The sequence below is a fragment of the Loxodonta africana genome, chromosome 24, assembly GCF_030014295.1.
Source record: "Loxodonta africana isolate mLoxAfr1 chromosome 24, mLoxAfr1.hap2, whole genome shotgun sequence".
Lineage (NCBI taxonomy): Eukaryota > Metazoa > Chordata > Mammalia > Proboscidea > Elephantidae > Loxodonta > Loxodonta africana.
In genome coordinates this window covers 25,329,503-25,352,693 of record NC_087365.1, presented here as the reverse complement: position 1 = coordinate 25,352,693, position 23,191 = coordinate 25,329,503, and the positions used below count along the sequence as shown (strand labels likewise).

The window sequence follows — 23,191 nt, the reverse complement described above, 5'->3', positions numbered from 1 at the left end:
AATTTGCCAGTGGAACCTAGCAGGTCCCATGTGGAGAGCCAACTATTACTTCCTGCCTGCTTCAAAGGCAACTTGGGAGTAAGCCCTTCCCAGCCACACAGAACTTTCTAGGCCTGGTTTTCATGTTCTGTGTGTTCAGGCCCCTCCCCAGGCCCAAGCAAACTCAAAGGTTCCTTAGGCCCTGACCTAAAACTTACCTCTCCTACGAACTGTCTCCACTACCCTTGGGCAGTATCAGTGGACATGCCCTCATACCTCAGCCTGCCCTGCCTAACAGTACTGATCACCACACAGAAATCATCTGTCTGGTATCTGTTCCCCATCCCGGACTCAGAGCTTCCTCTCCCTGGGCCCCTAGCTCCCAGACTGTGGCTCTCTCCTGCAAATATACCATCACCACTGTTACCTCCTCAAGGGAAGGAGTAGATTCAAGAGCCAGCCCACAGAAAGCTAACTGTTGTCTTAGAACAGGGGCCCCTAGAAACAGAGCTGGAACGAGGATTCCAGTGCACAGAGGGAGGCTCTCTGGAGTCAGCTGTAAGGGAGTGAGGGAGGCAGGATAGCAGGAGAAGGAGCTACAGAAGTTCGTGGGTTCAGCTAAAATCTAGATTCAACCTGATCACATGGGGGTCTCTGTAGTATGAATGCACCACAGAGCTGTCCTATGTCAGTCAGTCCCTGGGTGGTACAAACGGTTAACATGTTCAGCTACTAACCAAAAGGTTGGTGCTTTGAGTCCACCCAGAGGCTCCTCAGAAGAAAGGCCTGGCAACCTACTTCCAAAAAATCAGCTATCGAAAACCTATGGAACACAGTTCTACTCTGACACACAGGGGATCGCCATGAGTTGGAATCAACTCCACAGCAAATGTTTGGGGGTTTGTTTTTGATCAGTCAGCCAATGACTGAGAAGTAAGTGGTAACCTTTGAAGCATTTCCCAACACTTACAGCCAGGATGGATAAAGGAGATCTGGGTGGGTCCCAGCAGCATCTGCTACACGTGCCCACTCGTTTGGACTTGAAGCAGCTGCTGCTTCTGCTAACCTTCTTCCAGCTGGGAGGAAGCAGCTGCCCACGCAGGAGCTGCCAGTGCTGTGCGAGGCTGGACTCCCAACCCCTATGCCCGTCAGGATTCTGGAGCCGCTGCTCAAAGGGTCCTTTCCTCTTTTCACAGCCCCCCACTCACAGGTGCTTCCAGCCCCCACAGGCAGCCTCCCCAGAATAAATGAGAGGACGCCCAAACCCTAGAAATTTTCAGACTTAGTTTCCCACGAGGAGAGCAAACACAAAGTCCTGGACAGCTCTAAGAGTTGGAAAACGCCTGCACAGTTCTCTCCCAAAACAGCAGAATTCCCTCTGCTCTAAGCTCTTGGTTCCCCCAAACGCCGGTGCTCTCATTCCCTGTTGTCAGGTTAACCTGGTCTCAGGGCATCCTAGGACGCTGGCTCATCCCTACAGTCTTCCTTCCAGCCAAAAGACAAGCTTCATTCATCTTATTTATCTACTAGAAAGACCCCAGAGAAGGGGGGCAAGTGCAGAACAGAAAGGTGGGCAGCCCTGGGGATAAGGTCCAGGGTGCATGAAGAATCTCCCTCAGTAGTTTTTTATTGGTTCCTGGTTGGATAGCAGGAGACAGACTCCACACTACTGCTCACCTAAGAGGAGGGACGGGGGAACCGGTAATTTATTGAGCCCAGGCAGCTCTAGCTGAGGGGGAAGACAGGAGGGGACAAGCTCAGGGCTTTCCATGGAGAATGCCCAAAGTGGCAAACCCCGCAGAGCCAGTGAGAGGGCCAGGCCTCAGCTTAAACCAAGGGAAGTGGGGGAAGGATGAGCAGCCGGCCTTGAGACACAGGACATCTCAGAGGCTCTCAACCCTGGATGCTACTTAGAATCTCCCTGAGCAGGGGTGGGGCAGGAACGCTAAAAATCCTGATGCCCAGGCTGCAAGCTAGACCAATTACATCAGACCCTATGGGCAGGGCCCAGCCATCACTTTTCCTTTTTTTAATTGTACTTTAGATGAAGGTTTACAGAGCAAACTAGTTTCTTATTAATTAATACACATATTGTTTTGTGACACTGGTTGCCAATCCCACGACATGTCAATACTCTCCCCTTCTCAACCTTGGATTCTCCATTACCGTCTTTCCTGTCCCCTCCTGCCTTCTCGTCCTTGCCCCTGGGCTGGTGTGCCCATTTAGTCTCGTTTTGTTTCATGGGCCTGTCTAATCTTTGGCTGAAGGGTAAACCTCAGGAGTGACCTCATTACTGAGCTATAAGGGTGTCCGAGGGCCATACTCTCAGGGATTCTCCTGTCTCAGTCAGACCGGTAAGTGTGTGTGTGCCTGTGTGTGTCTGTGTGTGTGTGTGTGCGTGTGTGTGTATGTGTGTGTTAGAATTTTGTTCTACATTTTTCTCCAGCTGTCTAGGACCCTTTACTGCGATCTCTGTCAGAACAGCCAGTGGTAGTATGCTGGACTCAGTCTGGTGGAGGCTGTGGTAATTGTGGTCCATTAATCCTTTGGACTAATCTTTCACTTATGTCTCTGGTTTTCCTCATTCTCCCTTGCTCCTGACTGAGTGAGACCAGTGGAGTGTCTAAGATGGCCACTCACAAGCTTTTAAGACCCCAGACGCTACTCACCAAAGCAGGATATAGAACATTTTCTTTATAAACTATGTTATGCCAGTTGAGATAGATGTCACCCGAGACCATGGTTCCCAGACCTCACCCTAGTAATTCAGTCCCTCAGGGAGTCTGGGTGTGTTTATGGAGCTTCCATGACCTTGCCTTGTACAAGCATGCTGGCTTCCCCAGTACTATGTACTGTCTTACTCTCACCGAAGTTACCACTTACCTATTGTCTATTTAACGTTTTCCTTCCGGATCCCTCCCCTCCCTGTAATCATCAAAGATTGTTTCTTTTTGTGTGTAAACCTTTTCAAGAGTTTTTATAGTAGTGGTTTCATACAATATTTGTCCTTTTGTGATTGACTTATTTCACTCAGCATGATACCTTCTGGATTCATCCGTGTTGTGAGATGCTTCACAGATTCTTCATTGTTCTTTATCGTTGCAGAGTATTCCATTGTGTGTACGTACCACAGCTTGTTCATCCATTCATCTGTTGATGGGCACCTAGGTTGTTTCCATCTCATTGCTATTGTGAACAATGCTGCAATGAACATGGGTGTACATATGTCTATTCCTGTAACGACTCTTATTTCTCTAGGATATAATCCTAGGAGTGGGATTTCTGGATCATATGGTATTTCTATTTCTAGCTTGTTAAGGAAGCGCCATATCGTTTTCCAAAATGGCTGTACCATTTTGCATTCCCACCAGCAGTGCATAAGAGTTCCAATCCCCCCGCAGCCTCTCCAATATTTGTTATTTTCTGTTTTTTTTTTTTTTTTTTTGACTTGTGCCAGTAATGTCAGGGTGAGATGGTATCTCACTGTGGTTTTGATCTGCATTTTTGTAATGGCTAGTGATTGCAAGCATTTCCTCATGTATCTGTTAGCCGCCTGAATGTCTTCTTTGGTGATGAGTCTGTTCATAGCCTTTGCCTATTTTTTAATTGGATTATCCATCAGCATTTGTAAAGCCTCCCCAGGTCATGCCAATGCACAGCCAGGGCTGAGAAGGCTGTGAAGGATGGTAAGGATAGAGCTGTGTAGACTGAGGGCCCCACCAAATGCATCTCTGAGCAGCCTTTCAAGAATGGAAGAAATAGAATTTTCTAAAAGCAAACTAAGTTGGGTACTTAGTGCCCCTCCCCATTACTTTGGCAATTCAAACCCACCCAGAGGTGTCTCAGAAGAAAGGGCTGGCAGCCTGCTTCTGGAAGGTCACAGCCATGAAAACCCTATGAGGGGGTAAGTAGTTCTACTCTGAAACACCTAGGGTCACCATGAGTCGATGGCAATGGGTTTGGCTTTTTTTCCCCCATTTCTGGTATTTCAAAGGGGGAAGGGGACAGTACAGAGTGTCCCAGAGGCCCAGTGTCGGCAGGCACAGAGCTGATGCAAAGTGCCACCTCTCACAAACCACACCACACCACAGATACCAGGAAGCCGGCCCTGGGCCCCAGGCCTGACGCAAGGGAAACACTTGCTGGAGGCCTGCAGCTTCTCCTTTCTGGGCCCCTCCCCACCTCTTCTCTGAACTCCTCCCTCTGAGGACAATCCGGGTCCCCAGGTTGGAGGAAAAAGTTATCTGACAAGGCACTTCATACTACACTGCTAAAGATTGACGTGCTAAGTCCTGTACCTTCAGGTCCCTGGTACTGGAGCAGGAAGACGCATCGATGGCAAACAGGAAACCCCAGCCCTATTGCACCATGCGAGGAAGGAGACTTGAGCTGCGAGCTGGGGCCCTGCCAAGATCTGGAGATTACAAGACAGTCCACAAATTCGGGTTGCCTCGGAAGGAAACAAACATATTTCGCTTCCACCTCCACACTTCGTTCAATACAAGGCCTGTTTATGGCCAGGCCTGCGTACCCTCTGGGACTGACCCTCCCCTCCCAGAACTTACTCCCTTTTCCCACCCAGGTGTTCAGCTCCTGGTGATTCAGTCACTCTGCCCAGGAGAGGGCCCAGCACCAAATACCATCTCAGGGGGAATTAAGGTCAAGCGTCCTGGAGGAGTTTACTCCACTTCCTCAGCTTTATGTTATACCGCGAATAAAAGGCTTTGCCCCCCACGCACCTCCAAAGAATTTTAACACCAGAGAAGAGGGCGAGGAAGGTATTTGGGAGGACAGAAAAATCTCTAGTTGACTTGCCTGGTCTGAGGAGGGACAAGACTCACCTGCAGGCAGGTAGAAAAGGGCTTCCAAAACCAAAAACTAAATCCATTGCCGTGGAGTCAATTTCAGCTCACAGCAACCTTGTGGGACAGAGCAGAACTGCCCCATAAGGCTTCCGAGGAGCAGCTGGTGGATTCAAACTGCTGACCTTTTGGTTAGCAGCCAAGCTCTTAACCACTGTGTCACCTGGGCTCCAGAAGAGGGCTTAGCTCAAGAGAACTGGCAGAAGACTAGACACAGAAGGCTCCTGACAGCTGTTTCCCCCACAAATCAGAAACAGAATGGTCAGGGAGTCTTCTGTGCTGATGGGAGCTCAGCCACTAACCAGCTGCTGCCGAGTCGATTCTGACTTATGGTGACTTCACGTGTGTCATGGTAGAACTGTGCTCCACAGGGCTTTCAACGGCTGCATTTTTGGAAGTAGATCACCAGGCCTTTCTTCCAAGGTGCCTCTGGGTGGACTCATACTTCCAACCTTTCAGCCAGCAGCTAACACCATTAGCCATTTGTACCACCCAAAAACCATGCGAAGAAAGACACCTTATTATCCCATTTGCGAATGCGGCAACTGAGGCACAAAGAAGCTAAATAACTTGTCCAAAGACACAGAGACAGGAAGGCGAAGACTGGGGTTCAAGCCCAGGACTGTCTGGCTGCAAAACAGAAGCTCCTAAACCCTATTCATTACAGTGCCTTTTTTTTGTGTGTGTGTTTCAGATGAAGCTACAGCTCCTCTTGAGGTGAAGGGAAAGAAAGGGCTTTCAGCTACAAATCAGCTGATCTGGCCATATTCTGGAGCAGTGGTTCTCACCCTATAGCTGGAATTAGAATCCCCTAGAGAAGTGGGAGGGGGAATCCACTCTCTAGATAGTAGACATTTGTCATTTTTGGTGACCGGAAAGGTAACACTGAATAAGGGTGAAGTGTACACAGCTGGATCAAGGGAAACAGTGTCACTAAAAAGTATACAAGAAAAAAAGGCCTGCTGGTAATTGCTATGGCATATATAATTTTGAAACAACAGCAAAAATAACCAAAAAAAAAAAAAAAATGTGTGGGTACATATGTATGCATGTAGGCATACATGTGCATAAAAACAAAAAAAACCATTGCCATCAAGTCGATTCCGACTCATAGCAACCCTACAGGACAGAGGAACTGGCCCAAAGGGTTTTCAAGGGTGTCTGGTGGATTGGAACTGCGGACTCTTTGTTTACCAGCTGAGCTGTTAACCACTGTGCCACCAGGGCTCCATACACGGGTATAGTTATGTACATACATGTGTATATATACATATGTGCATTTGTAACTATATACAGCCCTGGTGGCATAGTGGTTAAGAGCTCAGCTTCTGACCAAAAGGTCGGCAATTCATATCCACCAGCTGCTCCTTGGAAACCCTATGGAACAGTTCTCTGTGCTCTAGGGTATCTATGAATTGGAATCGACTTGATGGCACCTAACAATGACAACAATGTAACTGGATGCACATATATTCATATATATAATAAATGACACAGTGGGCACAATTACAGAGACTCCTTAGACACCCTGTGGGACTGGATTTCTAGATCTCAAGGATTAGGACTATAGTCTCGTGGGACATCTTGATCAATTGGCATAATATAGTTCATGAAGTTATGTTCTACATCCTAGTCTGGTGAGTAGTGTCTGAGGTCTTAAAAGCTTACAAGCAGCCATCTAAGACACAACTATTGGCCTCTACTCGTTCAGAGCAAAAGAGAAAGAAGGAAACCAAAGATTCAAGGAAGAAACTAGTCTACAGGACAAATAATCTGCACAAACCATGGCCTCACCTACCCTGAGATCAGAAGAGCTAGATAGTGCCCAGTGACCACTACCAACCATTCTAATCAGACCCACAATAGATGAATCCTGATAGAATGGGAGGAAAATGTGGAAGAGAAAACCTCAAATTCCAAAAACAGAAGCCAGACCTACTGGACTGGTTGAGACTGGAGGACTCCCCAAAACTATTGCCCTGAGATGTTCTTCAAACCTTGAACCAAAGCTAACCCCTGAGATCCACTTGTAGCTAAACAGGAAATTGGCTCAGAATATAATGAACATCACCCTTAAAGTACTACGTTTCTTTAAAAAATTACCTACAGGAGACCAAACGGTCAACAATTACTTTAAAACAAAGATAAGAATGTAAGGGGGCCAGGGAAACTAGATTAATGAAAATGGAACAATCAGAATGGAAATAATGAGAATGTTCACGCATTGTGAAGAATGTAACCAACGTCACTGAACAACTTGTGTGGAAGTCGTTGAATGGGAACCCAAACTTCCGTGTAAATCTTCACCAAAAACACAATAAAATACTATTAAAAAAAAAAAAAAAACGGAATCCCCTGGAGATCTCATTAAAATTCCCGTTCCACCCCCTCCACCCCCTCCCCCGCCCCTGAGTTTCTGATTCAGTATTTCTAGGGTGGAGCCTGAGAATTTGCATTTCTAACGAGCTCCCAGGGGATGTAATTGCTGCTAGTAGCCAGGCTCTGTATGTTTTTATCTGTTTCTCATAAGAACTCCAGTGAACTACCAAACCCATTGCTGCTGAGTGCATTCTGACTCATAGCAACCCCACAGGACAAAATAGAACTGCCCCATAGGGCTTCCAAGGCTGTAATCTTTACGGAAGCAGACTGGCATACCTTTCTCCCTTGGAGCGGCTGGTGAGTTTGAACCACCAACCTTTCAGTTAGCAGCCAAACGCTTAACCACTGCACCACCAGGGCTCCTTAAGAACCCCATAGGAAAAAAAAAAAGAGGAGGCTTTATTTCCACCATTTTTACAGATGAGGAAAAAGAAGGTCAGAGAGGTTAGGTGAATTGTCCCAGGTCACACAGCTAAGCCACAGGGCTCCTGAGATGAAGCTCAGTGCTCCTTCTGTGTTGCCCAGCTAAGAGCTGGACACGCAGCCCTCGGTACAGGGAGAGGTGAGCACATGGGAACTCCAGTTTCTCTGTGGGTTGGCAGTCCTAAGGGAGGGAAGTAAGTGGGTGACAATCTGTAGGAAAAGCAGACCCTACAGGGGACCAAGGATAGAAACCCAGAGCACACAGGCCCTTGCCTAGGGACCTGGTCACTTGCAATGTCACAGAGCCATGACCCTCAGCCACATCTCACCCTCTGTCAAAAAGAATGAATTACCCCTCACATACTCACAGGCCCACAAGCCGCTTCCCCAGAAAAATCTTTGGAGCCTGAAAAACCAAGGCACGAGACCCTCCTGATAAGTTAGCTCGCTCGCATCCCAGGAGATGGCCCCTGCCTAGGCTCACTCAGATGAGGAACTGAGAGCCAGCAGGTCGTCAGCCTAGAGTCCCCGAAGTAGGCCGGTCTGGGAAGCCCCTGCTCTCTCACTGCCAACTGGGTCCCAGCCCAGCCCTTCCACAACGCCTTCCCGTACACAAGTCTGAATTCCTGACTGTAAGCAGGGAAGATGGGAGGAAATCCTCCCGGGATTCCCGCCTGAGGAACCTGCCTTCCCTCTCAGCCAGCAGGCTGGTGGCCAAGTCAGCACTGAGAAGGCCACCCCTGGGATTCGCCCAGTCACCTCCTAGGCCCCACGAGCAAGCGGCTTGTTTCCAAGGAAGTCCTACCAGTGTCCACAAGCTTTTGGCCTTTTGGATGGAGGTTTGAAGGAAGCCTTTAATCTCTTAGCAGAGAACCAGGGTGTTGGAACGGGGCAAAAAAAGGCATCAAGGAAGTAAAAACTGCAGAGGGACAGCTGTGTGTGTGTGTGAGTGAGTGTGTAGGTGTGTGTGAGTGTGTGTGAATGCGAGTGTGAGTGAACGTGTGTGTTAGTGAATGCATGTGTGGATGTATAGGTGTGCATGTGAGTGGGTATGTGTACGTGTAGAGGTTAGACTCTGGCTCAGAGAAACCAGAGGCCCACCCTACAAGATCTGTGGACTCCCAGGGAGGGGCCTGGTCATGTCTGCCTCTCTGAAGCAGCACGTCTATCACCTTCAACGAGAGGGGCCCAGCCAAGATACACCCCTTCATAGGCTAAAATTCAACAAAGTGAGAAACTTTCTGAGACTGGGTGGACCCAATGGCACCCAATGGGAGAAGAGGAACTTGTTGGAAGCAATACTGGCCCCAATAAAACAAATAAAGCTGAATGTCCCTGTCATGGATTGAATTGTGTCCTCCCAAAAAACGTGTGTATCAACTTGGCTGGGCCATGATTCCCAGTATTGTGTGCTTTTCCTGTATGTTGTAAATCTTGCCTCTTATGATGCTAATGAGGGAGGATAAGCAGCAGTTGTGTTAGTGAGGCAGGACTCAGACTACAAGATTGGATTGTGTCTTGAGGCAATCTCTTGAGATATAAAAAAGAAAGAAGTGAGCAGAGAGACAGGGGGAACTCATACCACCAAGAAGGCGGTGTGAGGAGCAGAGCGCATCCTTTGGACCTGGGGTCCCTGCGTGGGGGAAGACTGATGAGAAGGCCAACAGAGAGAGAAAGCCTTCCCCTGGAGCTGACACCCTGAATTTGGACTTTTAGCCTATTTTACTGCGAAGAAATAAATTTTGCTTTCTTACTGCCATCCACTTGTGGTATTTCTGTTATAGTAGCACTAGATGACTGAGACAGTCCCTAACCTGCATTTCTCAAAGCCGAGGGATAACATAGGGTAGTTTTAATGTCCTACCTGAGGAAGGGAGATGGATTAAACAAATTAAGCTCCTCCTGTCTGATAATTACGGGATATAAGTGGAGCTCCCTGCCCAGCCCACCCCCCGGGAGGGCATAAGCATCACCCCATGCTTCCACTCTCCCACCTGTGGGTTAGGATCTCAGCGCTTCAGAGATTACAGACTAATCCATGCAGGTAAGGAGGGGCTGCCTCCAGCCCCTCATTTCCTATAACCCCAGGTTTCTTGCTAGCCACACTTCCTGTTTATTGAGTGGTTTCCAAGTCACAGGCCTCTCTGAGACTCATCTCTGACCTCACATCCCCTTCCTACAGGGAACCCCAGCACTTCTTCCTTTTTTGGCTCTATAGGCTACGAGTCTGGTTTGGTCTGCAGAGATCCTGGGGTTTCCTCCACTAGGTACCTAGGGCCCAGGTTAGAAACCCAAAGTCCAGCAGTGCTGGCCTCCTCCCCAACCAGAGCTGAGCAGTACTTGAGAAGCAGCAAGGAGGCACAGTGAGTGAAGGAAAGATCTAGCACATGCTGAGTCCCGCCCCCCGCCATGGCAGCTGTTGTGTGGGTATCTTGCATCCACCCCATTTAATCCTTATTAACACACTCAGCAATGTGTCAGGGGAAATTCACCTCACACAGCAGATCTCAGACCCTTCGTAGTGCCAGGAGAGACGCCACAGACGGGGGTTTTCAGAACATTTGCAGGAGGCTGAGGGGAAGGTCCCCATAATACCACGTCCACACCCTCTGCTGTGCCTGCCCTGCTACCAGCTGACTCACCCTAAAGAAAAGTCAGCACCATGAAAAACAGAACTTCTCCTTAATGGTTTTCAAAGGCCCGTCCTAGAAAATCATCTTTACACTTTCCTTTTTAACTGCCTAGGATTCAAAGGGCAACCTCCCACTGGGCAGATGGGAAACTGAGGCACAACCAGGAACACAGACCTCCCCAAGAGCAAGTCTGTCTCTCCCACATCTCACCAGCTCTCTCACTCGTTAGACTACTGGGCAGCCCTTCAGGGAGCTCATGAGGAATTTCCGGCATTTGCCACAGAACAAGGTGTCCCAGAGAAAAGCCACTTCACCCACTCCTGTGACCCCTGGAAGAGAGCCCGGCAACCTGGTTTCCTGGTTCTGGATCCTACAGTTTTGTGGCCTCCTTTCACCTCAGAGGAAACCTGAAGTACGCACCACTTTCCCTGCCTCCCACCCCACTGACAAGGGCCACATTACCACTCCACATACATTCCAGTAATCAACTTTCAGATCCTACACGAAGCTTCAGGAAGAGGACACCAATTATCTGAGGCTACCGCCCATCTCCCCCAGAGGAATTGGGGTCCCTGGGTCCTCACCAGCTGAAAGTCATTCTGCCCCTCCCCGCCACCCGCCAGACAGATCCTGTCTGTTGACAAGGCCTGAACCGCTGCACACATGGCTGCCATGGGATTTAGGAGGCAGAGTCAAACTCAGGGTTTGGAAAACTCAAAGATTGCTTAACATCGAAAGGCTGAGGTTCTCTTTCTCAACTGCTTCCAAAAAGCTGGTCTCAGCAACCCCACTTCAGCCTGGACTTGGATCTGACTCACTGGAGAGCAGCTGTTAGGTCAGAGGCTCAGGGGACCACACCCGCCCTCCCAAGCCCACCACCACAAGCTGAAAACCTGGAATGAGACAATTCAGCAGTAGGGGGCCTAGAGCCCAAAGCCCAGCTGCCAGCAGCCAGCAGGCCACAACTCTGGTCACCTCTGAGGCCAGCAGGGCTGCACTTCTCAACTCTTGACTGCCTGCCTCTGTCCTGCCGGGCTGACATATAGGTCAAATCTAGACCCCTGCCCCAGGTGATGGCAGCATGGGCAGGAAGGATGGCCAGGACCTTATGGCCTGGCCTTGGAGGCCCTGGGTGGTACAAACACTTAAGGCACTCAGCTGCTAATCAAAAGGTTGGAGATTCAAGCCCACCCAGAGGCATCTCAGAAGAAAGCCGGCAATCAACTTCCAAAAAATCACCCACAGAAATCCTGTGGACATTGAGTTTCTGTTAATGGTGGTGGAATAATCTGGAAAAGGATAGCATCATTGCATAACGTGAAGAATGTAATCAATGTCACTGAATTACTCGGGTAGAAATTGTTGAGATGGTACATGTTTTGTTGTGTATATTTTCACCACAATAAAAAAAAAAAAAGCCCCTATGAACCACAGTTCTACTCTGACACACATGGGGTCACCATGAGTCAGCGTCAACTCAGTGGCAACTGGTTTTTTTGTGGCCTGGCTTCAAAGGACACCACCAAAGGCCAAATATCACAACTCTCTCCCCGGGTTTTCTCTTTTCATTTCAAGTAAAACAAACATTTTAAAGATACAGAGAAGAAAAACAGTTGACATGGAAATCTTCCCAAATTCCACTAACCTACAGACAATCACTATGAACATTTTCCATACATCCTTCCAGCTGCAAACACAAATTGGTAAACATCTTTTACAAAAACCGAACACTGCTTGGTAAGCTGCTTTTCAGAAAGACTTTGCTTTTTTTCATGTTAATAAATACACTTCTATATTCTCACATTTTTTGTAGCCGCATGCTATTCCGATGTATAAAAAAACAAACCAAACCCGTTGCCCTGGAGTCGATTCTGACTCATAGCGACCCCATTGTGACAGAGGAAAACTGCTCCATAAGATTTTCTTGGCTGTAATCTTTAAGGAAGCAGGGTGCCAGACCCTTCTTCCTCAGTGCCACTAGGGGGTTCAAAACACCAACCTCTGAGTTAGTAGCTGAGAGAAAATCCTTTCCTCCACCCAGGAACCTTATTATAGATATACCATAAATAATCAGTTTACTATTGTCAGGCATTAGGCTGTCTTCATTTTTATACATAATGCTGCAAGGGCTATCTCTGTACAGATATTTTTCTACACTTGTCCAATTAGATCCTGAGGATAAGAATTCCTATGGGTGGAATTGCGGAGTTAGGGATTCTCGGGAGAATTTTCAACACAATATTACCAGTAAAACTGTACCAGCGATACTGAGTCCTTTATCCACATGGACCTTTCTTGAATTGCACTTGCGTATCTATGATGTTGGAAACTCTGGTGGCATAGTGGTTAAGTGCTACGGCTGCTAACCAAAGGGTCAGCAGTTTGAATCCGCCAGGTGCTCCTTGGAAACTCTATGGGACAGTTCTACTCTGTCCTATAGCATCGCTATGAGTCAGAATCGACTCGACGGCACTGGGTTTGGTTTTTTGGTTTGGTTTATCTATGATGTTGCATAGTGGTCCAGAAAGATGGGGCGGTCCTCTCTTAAGAAACCAACCCTTCTCTCCCCTCCAAGCCTCCTCTAGGAACAAACCATGCCCAGCCATAAAGTCAAACAGTAGTATACAAGGGAGGCAGAATTACACTGGGTCAGTGTCTACTGAACTCCCTGGAACAGCAAAATTCTAGGATAGCCCAGTGCTGGGGATCCCAAGGAGATCAGAAGTGTGGACACAGGAAAGGTTTTCTCTTGTTAAAAGTTCTGTTCTGTGCATGGCCGAAAGGAAGACTCCAAGAACCCTTCCTAAAAGACCAAGGATGTTAGAGCTAGGAAAGATCTGTGGAGTCATCTGATCCCTCGCCTTGAAGATGGGGAAACTGAGGGCCAGGATGACTCACACCATAAACATTTCAATACTTATTGAATGGACTCCAGAAGTGCCTCATCTACAGTGATTCAGCCAGCTCAGAACAAAGCTTGAATCCGCCCAAGTCTTGAACACCTAATACAACATTTATTCTCCCCCATGCACAAAATTAGAATTTGAGATCATTCGGATCACATCCTTAGCTCAATCATGGTGAGATGTATGTTGGAGCTGGCTCTGCTGGCTCTCAAGGGCTGATGGTACACATCTCTTCCCAACTCCGTGTTCAGTGATGCCATGTTGAAAACCTGAAGTCAGCCATGGAAGGAATATTTACACCACGGGAATTGGCATATACAGCAGGGCTTTTCCCCTGGAGAGCCAGTTGTTAAGCATTTACCAGGACATCACTGGTCACAACCTAGGTATGAAAACCAGATTGCAGGTGGCCTCAGTTTCCTCACCTATAGAACACCCAAGGACAGCCTCTCTCTCCATAGTGTTATAATTCTCCATGCTCTGTCCTAAATACACACTCCCAAATCCATCATAGCTCTCTTCTATGTTAATCCATGAGCCAGCCTATGTTTTTCCAAGTGCTTGCTGTGTGCCAGGCCCCCGTCCAAGCACATATGTTAGCTCATTTGATCTTTACAATATCGCTATGAGATAGAGATTCCAATTTCCATCATACAGTCAGAGAAACTGAGGCTCAGAGAGTTTAAATGGCTTACCTGACTCAGGCTGGCATCCCCCAGAAGTAGACCCTGAGACAAGAGTCCAGTAAAAGTGGGAATACTGGGAGGGGAGGAGGTAAGTGAGGCAGGGGAGGGAAGGCAGCCAATGAAGGGTACAAGTTACTACTCTGGGAAACTGGGTCTCAGTCCTGCTAAAGAATTCTGAAAGACAGCTTAGGACATGCCCCAAAGTTATCCCAAAGAGAGAGGTAAGGGAGCTGGGGTATTTATACACCAATTCCATGAGGCCAAGGGAACATGCACAGATGTCTACAGCATCTATTCCAAAGCCCAAATCCATTGCCGTCGAGTCGATTCTGACTCATAGGTACCCTAAACGACACAGTAGAACTGCTCCAAAGGGTTTCCAAGGCTGTAATCTTTATAGAAGCAGACTGGCACATCTTTCTCCCATGGAGCAGCTAGTGGGTTTGAACCGCCAACCTTTCAGTTAGCAGCCGACTCCTTAACCACTGCACCACCACACTGCCCAATACCATACAGTCAGAAAATGGTAAAATGAAATTTAAACTCCAAAGCCAATACTCTTTTCACTACACTTATAGAAATGAGCAGTTAATCAAACAATTACTTAACTGAGTGCCAGCTACAGGTAAAGCATCATGCTGGTGAAATGAACTTTTTGCCAAATCACTTTGCATTGACGCGACTGAAGAAAGCACAAGCTATTTTTTTCTCATTTTTTATCAGTAGAAGGAACAGGAAAAGCCCTTCTACATGGCTTTGCCCAGCACACAGCAATTAGCCAAATGCCCTTTCCAGCCCCCTTGCTCTGTAAGAGATCTCTCTCTTGTTCAGCCACTGTTGCCTTGGGTAGGAGTTTCACAGCCCCAGGCTGTCATCCTGAACTGCTGCACCAACCTGTGATTACAGGCTCCAGAGGCTCCCATCCAAGGAATGGTCAAAAAATACCCACTGGCTGCTCAGCCAGCTGAGTCTGGAGGATGTCCCTGTTTACGGAGCCCTGCTTCCTCTGTGTCTCTGACCCCCACCCCCAACCTCAAACAGCCACATCCTCGAAGGGAACCCAAAAGCAGGCTAAATAAACAGACCCAGCAATCACGGGGCTGTGGGAACTCACCCTACCTAAGTACTTATTTTAAATTCTTATGGGGAGGTGTTTAAATAGGACAGTGTGTCATTGGGGTAAAGAGCTGAACTGTGTTGTGAAGAGTGGTGGGAGGGGCAGGGAGATGGCAGGAGGGGCTGCTGCCCTAGTTTATAGACCCAGCTGCCGCACTCTGGGCACCTTAGGCTTGAAGAGAGAGACTAGATGGCTTGTTCCATCCCAAGCACAGTGCTGACATCTGCCCTGTTTCTCACTCTAGGGGACAGGAGAAGAAACACAGCAAGTCCTGGAACTGCTCTTGAGATCACCAATCCGTCTTCCAGCCTCTCTGCAGGAGTCTGGCAACCTTCCACACACCCCCTCTCCTAGCCAGCAAGGATAGTTCCTGCCAAATATCCCCAAAGAGGTCAGAAAGCAGTAATCAGGCCAAGGTCCTTTTGCACTTTGGTGACCAGGCCACTTTGTGGTATGCCCTACAGTTCAGCCCTGAGGCAGCAGCGGTGCCTCACCGGGCCATTCATACACAGCTCACACACACCAAGCGGACACAAAGCCTCGTTCCAGTGCACCAGGAAATAGAACAAAGATATCAAAGCAAAACTAGTGGGCCACGACCAAGGTAGGCCAGGGCGTCTGAGACTGGTGAGGAGAGCTGAGGAACTGAAAACAAGGTATAGGATCATCTACCATCCTCAACTGACTCCTAAGATAACACAACTGGGGAGACAGACTGGACCTCCAAACAGAAACCGTGCAGAGATGCAGAGAGGTGGGCTATGGAGCCTCAGGGACAGACTAGAACCATCCTCAGGAAAGTTCGGATGATGCCAGCTGGAGATACAACAGGTGCAAGTACGGCACATGCCCCGGCCCACCCAGTAGGATGCAAAGGCATGCCCCCAACTTCCCCTGGAGGAGTGCCCAAGTGGGGGCTCGCATCCCCTGACCGCCTCTCAGCCAGGCTCCTCAAAGCTGTCCCTCAAGACAGAAAGGGCCACATAACCCAGAGACTCCATCAGCCTGAGACCAGAAGAACTAGATAGTGCCCAGCTACCACCAAATGGCAGGGAACACAACAGAGAATCCCTGATGAAACAGGAGAAAAGTGGAATGCAGACCTCAAATTCTAGTAAAAAGACCAGACTTAACGGTCTGACTGAGATTGGAGGGACCCCAGAGGCCATGGCCCCCGGACTCTCTGTTAGCCCAAAATTAAAACCATTCTCGAAGCCAACTCTTCAGACACAGATTAGACTGGACTGTAAGACATAAAATGATACTGGTGAGGATTGTGCTTCTTAGCACAAGTAGACACATGAGACTATGTGGGCAGCTCCTGTCTAGAGGCAAGTTGAGAAGGCAGAGGGGGACAGGAGCTAGCTGAATGGACACAGGAAATACAGGGTGGAGAGAAGGAGTGTGCTGTCACATTGTAGGGAGAGCAACGAGGGTCACATAACAATGTGCATAAAAGTTTTTGTATGAGAAACTGACTTGAATTGTAAACTTTCACTTAAAGCACAATAAAAAATAAAAAGTTTTAAAAAGCTGCCCCTCATCATTCTAACCAGCTTTTTCACCAGCTTAAAAATGAGGGCAGAGGAGCACTTGCGAGATGTGGGAGCTGAACCCCCAAGGATTATCCCGTGTCCCCCAATACTTCACCTCTGCTCTCCCATCTGATGAAGGAGGAACAGGACTCACTGTCCAGCCTCCCCAGCACAGGGAATCCCAAACCGGACTAGCCGCCACTCTCAGGTACTAGGCAGGCTCTACGCTGTGTCTCATCCTTTTCTCCCAGGACAAGATCTACCCCTCTTTCCAAAACTACCCACCTCTGTGAACCCAGCCGCCTCTTCAGGCCCTCTTCTACCCACCCGAGCCAGCCCCCCTGGCCTGCCACAGCTCCCTGGCATAGGCTGACTTATGAAAAGACAGCTGGGGCCCACACTCATGCCCCCCACTCCAGGGTCTAACCCCAAACGGCTGACTCCACACTTAGTCCTTGGAACACTGCATTTGGTGACAAGTTTTTTTTTAAAAATCGACTCTCTTAAACCAATGTGTTTTAGCCATGAGAAGTTTCATTAATTCTTTAACCACCGGAAGAAAAAGTTTCCAGCAGGTAAACGTGGATTGATAAGTAAAATAGTAAATCCAACTTCAGTTTCCTCATCCTGGGGCTTCTGTCTCCAGCTGTTTAAAAGAATCATGGTTTCTAATTGTTTTCTCCCATTTCACCAAGATCAACTGTGGCAAGAACTCCAGGACAGATTGTTATTTGTCAGTTCATTCATACATGCACTCCTCAAATGTAAGAACTTACTGTGAATCTGGCCCGTGTAGACCCGCCTCTGCCCTCTGGGAGCACGCGATTAAGGACCCGGATTCCGGACACCTGGGAATAGAGCGTTGAGAAGCCTTGCTCAGCTCCTGTCGTCAAGGCGGTGTAGAGGTGCTACAGACGACCCAGGGACCCACGGAGCGCCCCAGAGGTGGACCGGGACCCTTGGCCTCTCCGTTAGGCCGCCCGCCTCTCTGTTGTCCCCGGGGTCTCTTGACTGAGGAGCTGAGTGCAAACTGGGACTCGAAACGGAGAGCACAATTGGCTGGGAGCCTCCAAGGCACCTGTCCGGCTCGGGGCGCCCAGCCCGGACAAGAGATGAGCAAAGCCGAGGTCCCAAAGACACACCAGCTCCGGGGGCGGGATCCGAGACTGCAAAGGGGAAGTGGCGCGAGGGCCAAGGCCCCCGCGCCCGCTGCGCCCTACTTAAGGCACAGGGAGTCGTGGGCGCGCTGCCTCCTCGCGCCGGGGGCTGGACCCCGTCTCTGGGGAACCGTCCTTCCTGCGGGGGTGGTTTGGGGTCGGGCTCCCTGGGGCAGTCGGGCCTGCCGGTCGCTACACCTGCCGCCCGATCCACGTGGCCAGGGAGTCCCAGGGACCCCGGGGGTGGGTTTGGGGCGCCTTTCTGCCGCTGCCCTTGGCGCGGAGAGAAAGAAGGACCCCCAGGGGGCCGGGGAGGAGGACCGGCTTGGAATCGCAACTTTCTGCCGCCAGAAGACAGGCTGGCCCGGGCTCCGCGGCTCTGCGGCCCCCGGGAACCCCCCGCGGCTGGGGGAGGAAGGAGGTGACCAGGGGCTGGAGAGGATTGAGGGGCTGGCCCGGACGCGACAGGGGCCACCGCGGGAAAACTTTCGGCTGGGGGAGGGGGGAGCGGAGGAGACGACCGCTCCGTGCCCGGCACCTTGCGCCCCGCGTCCCGCACCCCATCGCTGGCGCCCCGCGCGGCGCTCGCCTGCGTCCCGGGCCGGCTGCATTGCGCTCGCCGCGGGGACCCTGGAATCGCAAAGTGGGGGGCGCCGCGCCGAGGGCGGCTCCGGCCGGCTCCGGGGTCAGCGCTCGGGGGGCCCCGCTCCATTCGGCCGCGTGACTGGGGGGTCGGGCGCCCCGCCCCTCCTCGCCCTTTCTCCCGCCCCTCTGCCTTTATCTAGCCCTACCGGCTCCGGCCGTCTCGGCTCCTCTCGGCTTTCTCTCGCTCTCCATCTCTCCCCACCCCTCTCTTTCTTCCTCTTCTCCCCTCCCTGTCGGGGGCGGAGCTTTTCCCCTCCCTCCCAGACAATGCCGTGGCTTCGCAGCCCCTTCCCCGCCCGCGAGTCGGGGCCACCGCTGCGAGTGCCTCTTCCGGGCTGGGGGAAGGGGAGGAGTGCAGGGGTGGGGAGGACGAGCTGGCTGCCCTCAGCCCGTTCACCGCGGCCCTCCCCGGGCTGGGTGGCGCCTTGGCCGAGCCCCTCGGCTCGCCCCGCGCTGTGACAGCCACTCCCGGGGGTAACCACACTGCCTGGCGGAGCCCACCTCGAGCGCCTCTTTTTCTCCAGGCAGAAGATGTGGGATTTTTTTCTAACACCCAAGCTGATTCCAAAAAGCATTTGAGCTGGGCAGGGACTAAGTAGGCCCCTGCGACTTGGCGGGCTGGCAGACGTGACAGCAATGTGAAGAAGGGCAAGTTTCTTTGTCCACCTCTCACCTCCCCCTGTTCTCCACCCCTGGACCTCCGGGGGCTCTCAGTGCACAGGAAGCCCCTGAGCACCTGCGGCCCGTCTGTCCCCTTCCTTTTGTCAGAATTCTCCCCCCGCCACACACACACCATACCTCCTGCCATGCGGAGTCCTCCCGAAGCCTGTCGAAGGGGCAGGGGGCCCAAAGGTTAATGAATGAGTGGCCAACCCAAGGGTAGAGCTGGACCAGCTCATCCCGCCTAGAGCCAAACATTCTTTACTAAATTCATTGTTTGGATTTTGGAATGTGTCTCCCTTAGAAACAATGTTATAAATGGTAATCTGCTTCTCAGGCCAGCCACTAAAGCCTGTTAAACCCAAAAAGCAGCTGTGCCCTGGCGCTGAAAACTGTGTCAGCTACCCCAAACAAGGAGGCCACTGATCAGCACTTTTTATGTGGGAAAAAAATTATCCTCTGGTTCGTTCCCCTCGAGCTATAAACACAGGCAAAGCTCTCCCATTAATTGCTGGAACGCACTATCCTGTAAGAGTTAAGCTTCTTTCCCTTGCAGGTAACTGGAGTCCCCTCAGGGGGTGTATATTCCAAGGACCTTGGGGTTTCTCAATAACCGTGGTGTTGAAACTGCAGGGAGAACTCAGATAATAGACAAAACCAGAGCCTGAAGGGGTTTCTGTAACCCAGGAAGTCTTGCCTTTCCTGCACCCAGGCCCTTGACAACAAGTGGTGATCACTTCCATTACTGGTACTGGAAGCTCTGCTGTTCAAGAGAGCATCCAGGTTCAGATATCATATATCTGATGAGAATATAATAACCAAAGTATATATAAAACTTCAACAACTTAACAACAAGAAGACAAATAACCCAATTATAAAATGAGCAAAGGACTTGAACAGACATTTCACCAAAGAGGACATTCAAATGGCCACCAAACACATGAAGAGATGGTCAGCGTCAGAGATGCAAATCAAAACCACAATGAGATGACATTTCACTCCCACCAGGATGTCTAAGACATATTTAAAAAAATAATAATAATAACAAATGTTGGCAAGAATGTGGGGAAATTGGAATCCTTATCCATTGTTGGAAGGAATGCAAAATGGTACAGCTGTTGCGGAAAACAGCGTGGCAGCTCCTCAAAAAACTGAAAATAAAATTACCGGATGACCCAGCAGTTCACTCCTAGGTATATACCGAAAAGGCTTGAAAGGAGAGATGCAAACAGATACTTGTACAACAATGGTCATTGCAGCACTATTCACAATATCCAAAAAGTGGAAACAACCTAAATGCCCATCAACAGATGAATGGATAAACAAAATGTGGTACATACATCCAACGGAATACTACTCAGCCAATAGAAGAAACTGTCTTGATACATGCTACAATATGGATGATGCTTGAACACATTGTACTGAGTGAAATAAGTCAGTCACAAAAAGACAAGAAAAGGCAAAAGTCTGAAGACTAAAGTTTGTTAGTGGTTACCAATGGCAGGAGGGACGGGGAAAGCAGGGGTTAATGGTGTTGGAAAAAGCGCATGATTAAGGGTAAGGTTGCACTGCCAATTATTGTAATTGCTGTCAATAAGTTGTATACCTGTAAAAGTTGAATTTTCAAAAGCTGTGTAGTAGACATATGTCTTAGTCATTTAGTGCTGCTGTAACAGAAATACCACAAGTAGATGGCTTTAAAAAAGAGAAGTTTATTCTCTCACTGTCTAGTAGCTACAAGTCCAAATTCAGGGTATCAGCTCCAGGGGAAGGCTTTCTCTCTCTTACAGGCTGTGGAGGAAGGTCCTTGTGATGCATCAGTCTTCCCTTGGTCTGGGAGCATCTCGGTGCAAGAACCTCAAGTCCAAAGGAGCCGCTCTGCTCCTGGCACTGCTTTCTTGGTGGTATGAGGTCCCCAACTCTCCTCTTGCTTCCCTTTCCTTTTATCTCTTGAGAGATAAAAGGTGGTGCAGGCCACACCTCAGGGAAACTCCCTTTATATTGGATCAGGAAGGTGACCTGAGTAAGGGTGGTGTTACAATCCCACCCTAACCTTCTCAACATAAAATTATAATCACAAAATGGAGGACAACCACACAATACTGGGAATCATGGCCTAACCAAGTTGATACACACGTTTTTGGAGAAACATAATTCAATCCATGACAACATATTTACAACAATAACAAAAAAAAGAGTAGCTGCTAAGGTTGCTTGTGCACAACCAGACACCTCATGATATTTGGTTCCTTGGTCTGGAGGTTCAGGGTCATGTTTCATGGGACATCCCAGTAAATTGGCCTAATAACATGTTAATGCTTCTGTTCTACTTCCTAGTTCATCATATAGTGTCTGATGTCTTGAAAAAGCTTGCAAGTGGCCATCCAAATCATGACCATTGGTCTCTATTTGCCTAGAGTTACAGAGCAAGAAAGAGAGTCAGGAATAGGAGGAAGATATGGAATGTGTGGCTAATTGCTTCCATGAATAACTGCCTCCTTTGCCACGAGACCGGAAGAATTGGTTGGTGCCCGGCTACCATTACTGAACATTATGGTCAAAGATTCTATAGAACAATCCTGATCAAAAGGGGCAAAATGCGGAACAGAATTTCAGATTCTTATAGACTCCAGACTTTCTGGAGCCAAGGTGGCTGGTTGAACCCCTGAAACTATTACCCTGAGGTAACCTTTAAAACTTAAACTCCCAATGACAACAAAAAATTAAATAAACAGAAAAAGACGGGGGGGGCGTACTTAAACCAAAAAACTCCCATGAAATCTTCTTAAAACCAAACAATAGCTTAACTAGTAAAAAATGTCTGTCTTGAGCATTGTGCTCTTTTAAAAACTATCTATATAGGTCAAAGTGACAACAGCAACTGGAAAGATTAGACAGGAAACTTAGGGGTGTCTTAGGCTGGGTTCTTTAAAGAAGCAAGACCAGTAAAGCCTATAAATATATATGTTGTTGCGTTAGGTGCCATCGAGTTGGTTCAAACTCATAGCGACCCTGTGTACAACAGAACAAAACACTGCCCGGTTCTGCATCACCCTCACAGTAGTTGTTACGCTTGAGCCCATTGTTGCAGCCACTGTGTCAGTTCATCTTCTTGAGGATATTCCCCTTTTTCACAGACCCTCTATTCTACCAAGCATGATGTCCTTCTCCAGAGACTGGCCCCTCCTGATAATATGTCCAAAGTACATGACACCAAATCCCGCCATCCTTACTTCTAAGGAGCATTCTGGCTGTACTTCTTCCAAGACAGATTTGTTTATTCTTCTGGTGGTTCATGGTATATTCAATATTCTTCACCAACAACATAATTCATAGGCAGCAACTTTTTGGTCTTCCTTAGTCATTGTCCGGCTTTCCAATGCGTATGAGGCAATCCAAAACACCATAGCTTGGGGCAGGCACACTTTAGTCCTTAAAGTGACATCTTCGCTTTTTAACACTTTAAGGAGATCTTTTGCAGCAGATTTGCCCAATAGTGCATCTTTTGATTTCTTGACTGCCACTTCCATGGGTCTTAATTGTGGATCCAAGTAAAATGAAATACTTGGCAACTTCAATATTTTCTCCATTTATCATGATGTTGCTTATTGGTTCAGTTGTGAGGATTTTTGTTTTGTTTATGTTGAGGTGTAGCCCATACTGAAGGCTGTGGTCTTTGATCTTCATCAGTAAGTGCTTCAAATCCTCTTCACTTTCAGCAAGGAAGGTTGTGTCATCACCATATGGCAGGCTGTAAATGAGTCTTCCTCCTATTCTGATGTCTTGTTCTTCTCCAATTAGTCCGGTTTCTCAGATTATTTGCTCAGCATACAGAATGAACAAGTATGGTGAAAGGACACACCCTGACACACATCTTTCCTGTCTTTAAACCATGCACAACCTTTGTTGTGTTCGAACTACTTACTGCCTCTCGTTCTAAGTACAGGTTCCTCATGAGCATGAGTAAGTATTCTGGAATTCCCATTCTTTGCAATGTTACGGATAATTTGTTATGATCCACACAGTCAAATGCCTTTCAACAGTCAATAAAACACAGGTAAACATACTGCTGGTATTCTCTGCTTTTAGCCAAGATCCACCTGATGTCAGCAATGATATCCCTGGTTCCACGCCCTCTTCGGAATCTGGCTTGAATTTCTGGCAGTTCCCTGTCCGTGCACTGCTGCAACCACTTTTGAACGATCT

At 48.7% G+C, this 23,191-nt stretch overlaps 2 protein-coding genes across 3 annotated transcripts in view; both read right to left on the bottom strand.

Moving 5' to 3' along the window:
• Positions 1-18,528, bottom strand: part of RASSF2 (Ras association domain family member 2) — a 58,145-nt gene extending 39,617 nt beyond the window's left edge. Inside the window, exons 1-2 of one of the 2 annotated variants that reach the window (XM_003411602.4) lie at positions 18,472-18,528; positions 17,300-17,371 (exon numbers count right to left, since the gene is read on the bottom strand). The gene's annotated coding sequence lies outside the window, so the exon portion shown is untranslated. Of the gene's footprint in view, positions 1-17,299; positions 17,708-18,471 lie in introns of those variants that run through there. The other variant, XM_023550039.2, reaches the window with a different exon arrangement.
• LOC104846061 (proline-rich protein HaeIII subfamily 1-like) lies at positions 17,400-18,392 on the bottom strand. The gene has a single exon (XM_010591811.2). It carries the CDS (start codon positions 18,390-18,392, stop codon positions 17,400-17,402), a length of 993 nt encoding a protein of 330 aa, XP_010590113.1.
• Positions 18,529-23,191: the final 4,663 nt, after the last annotated feature.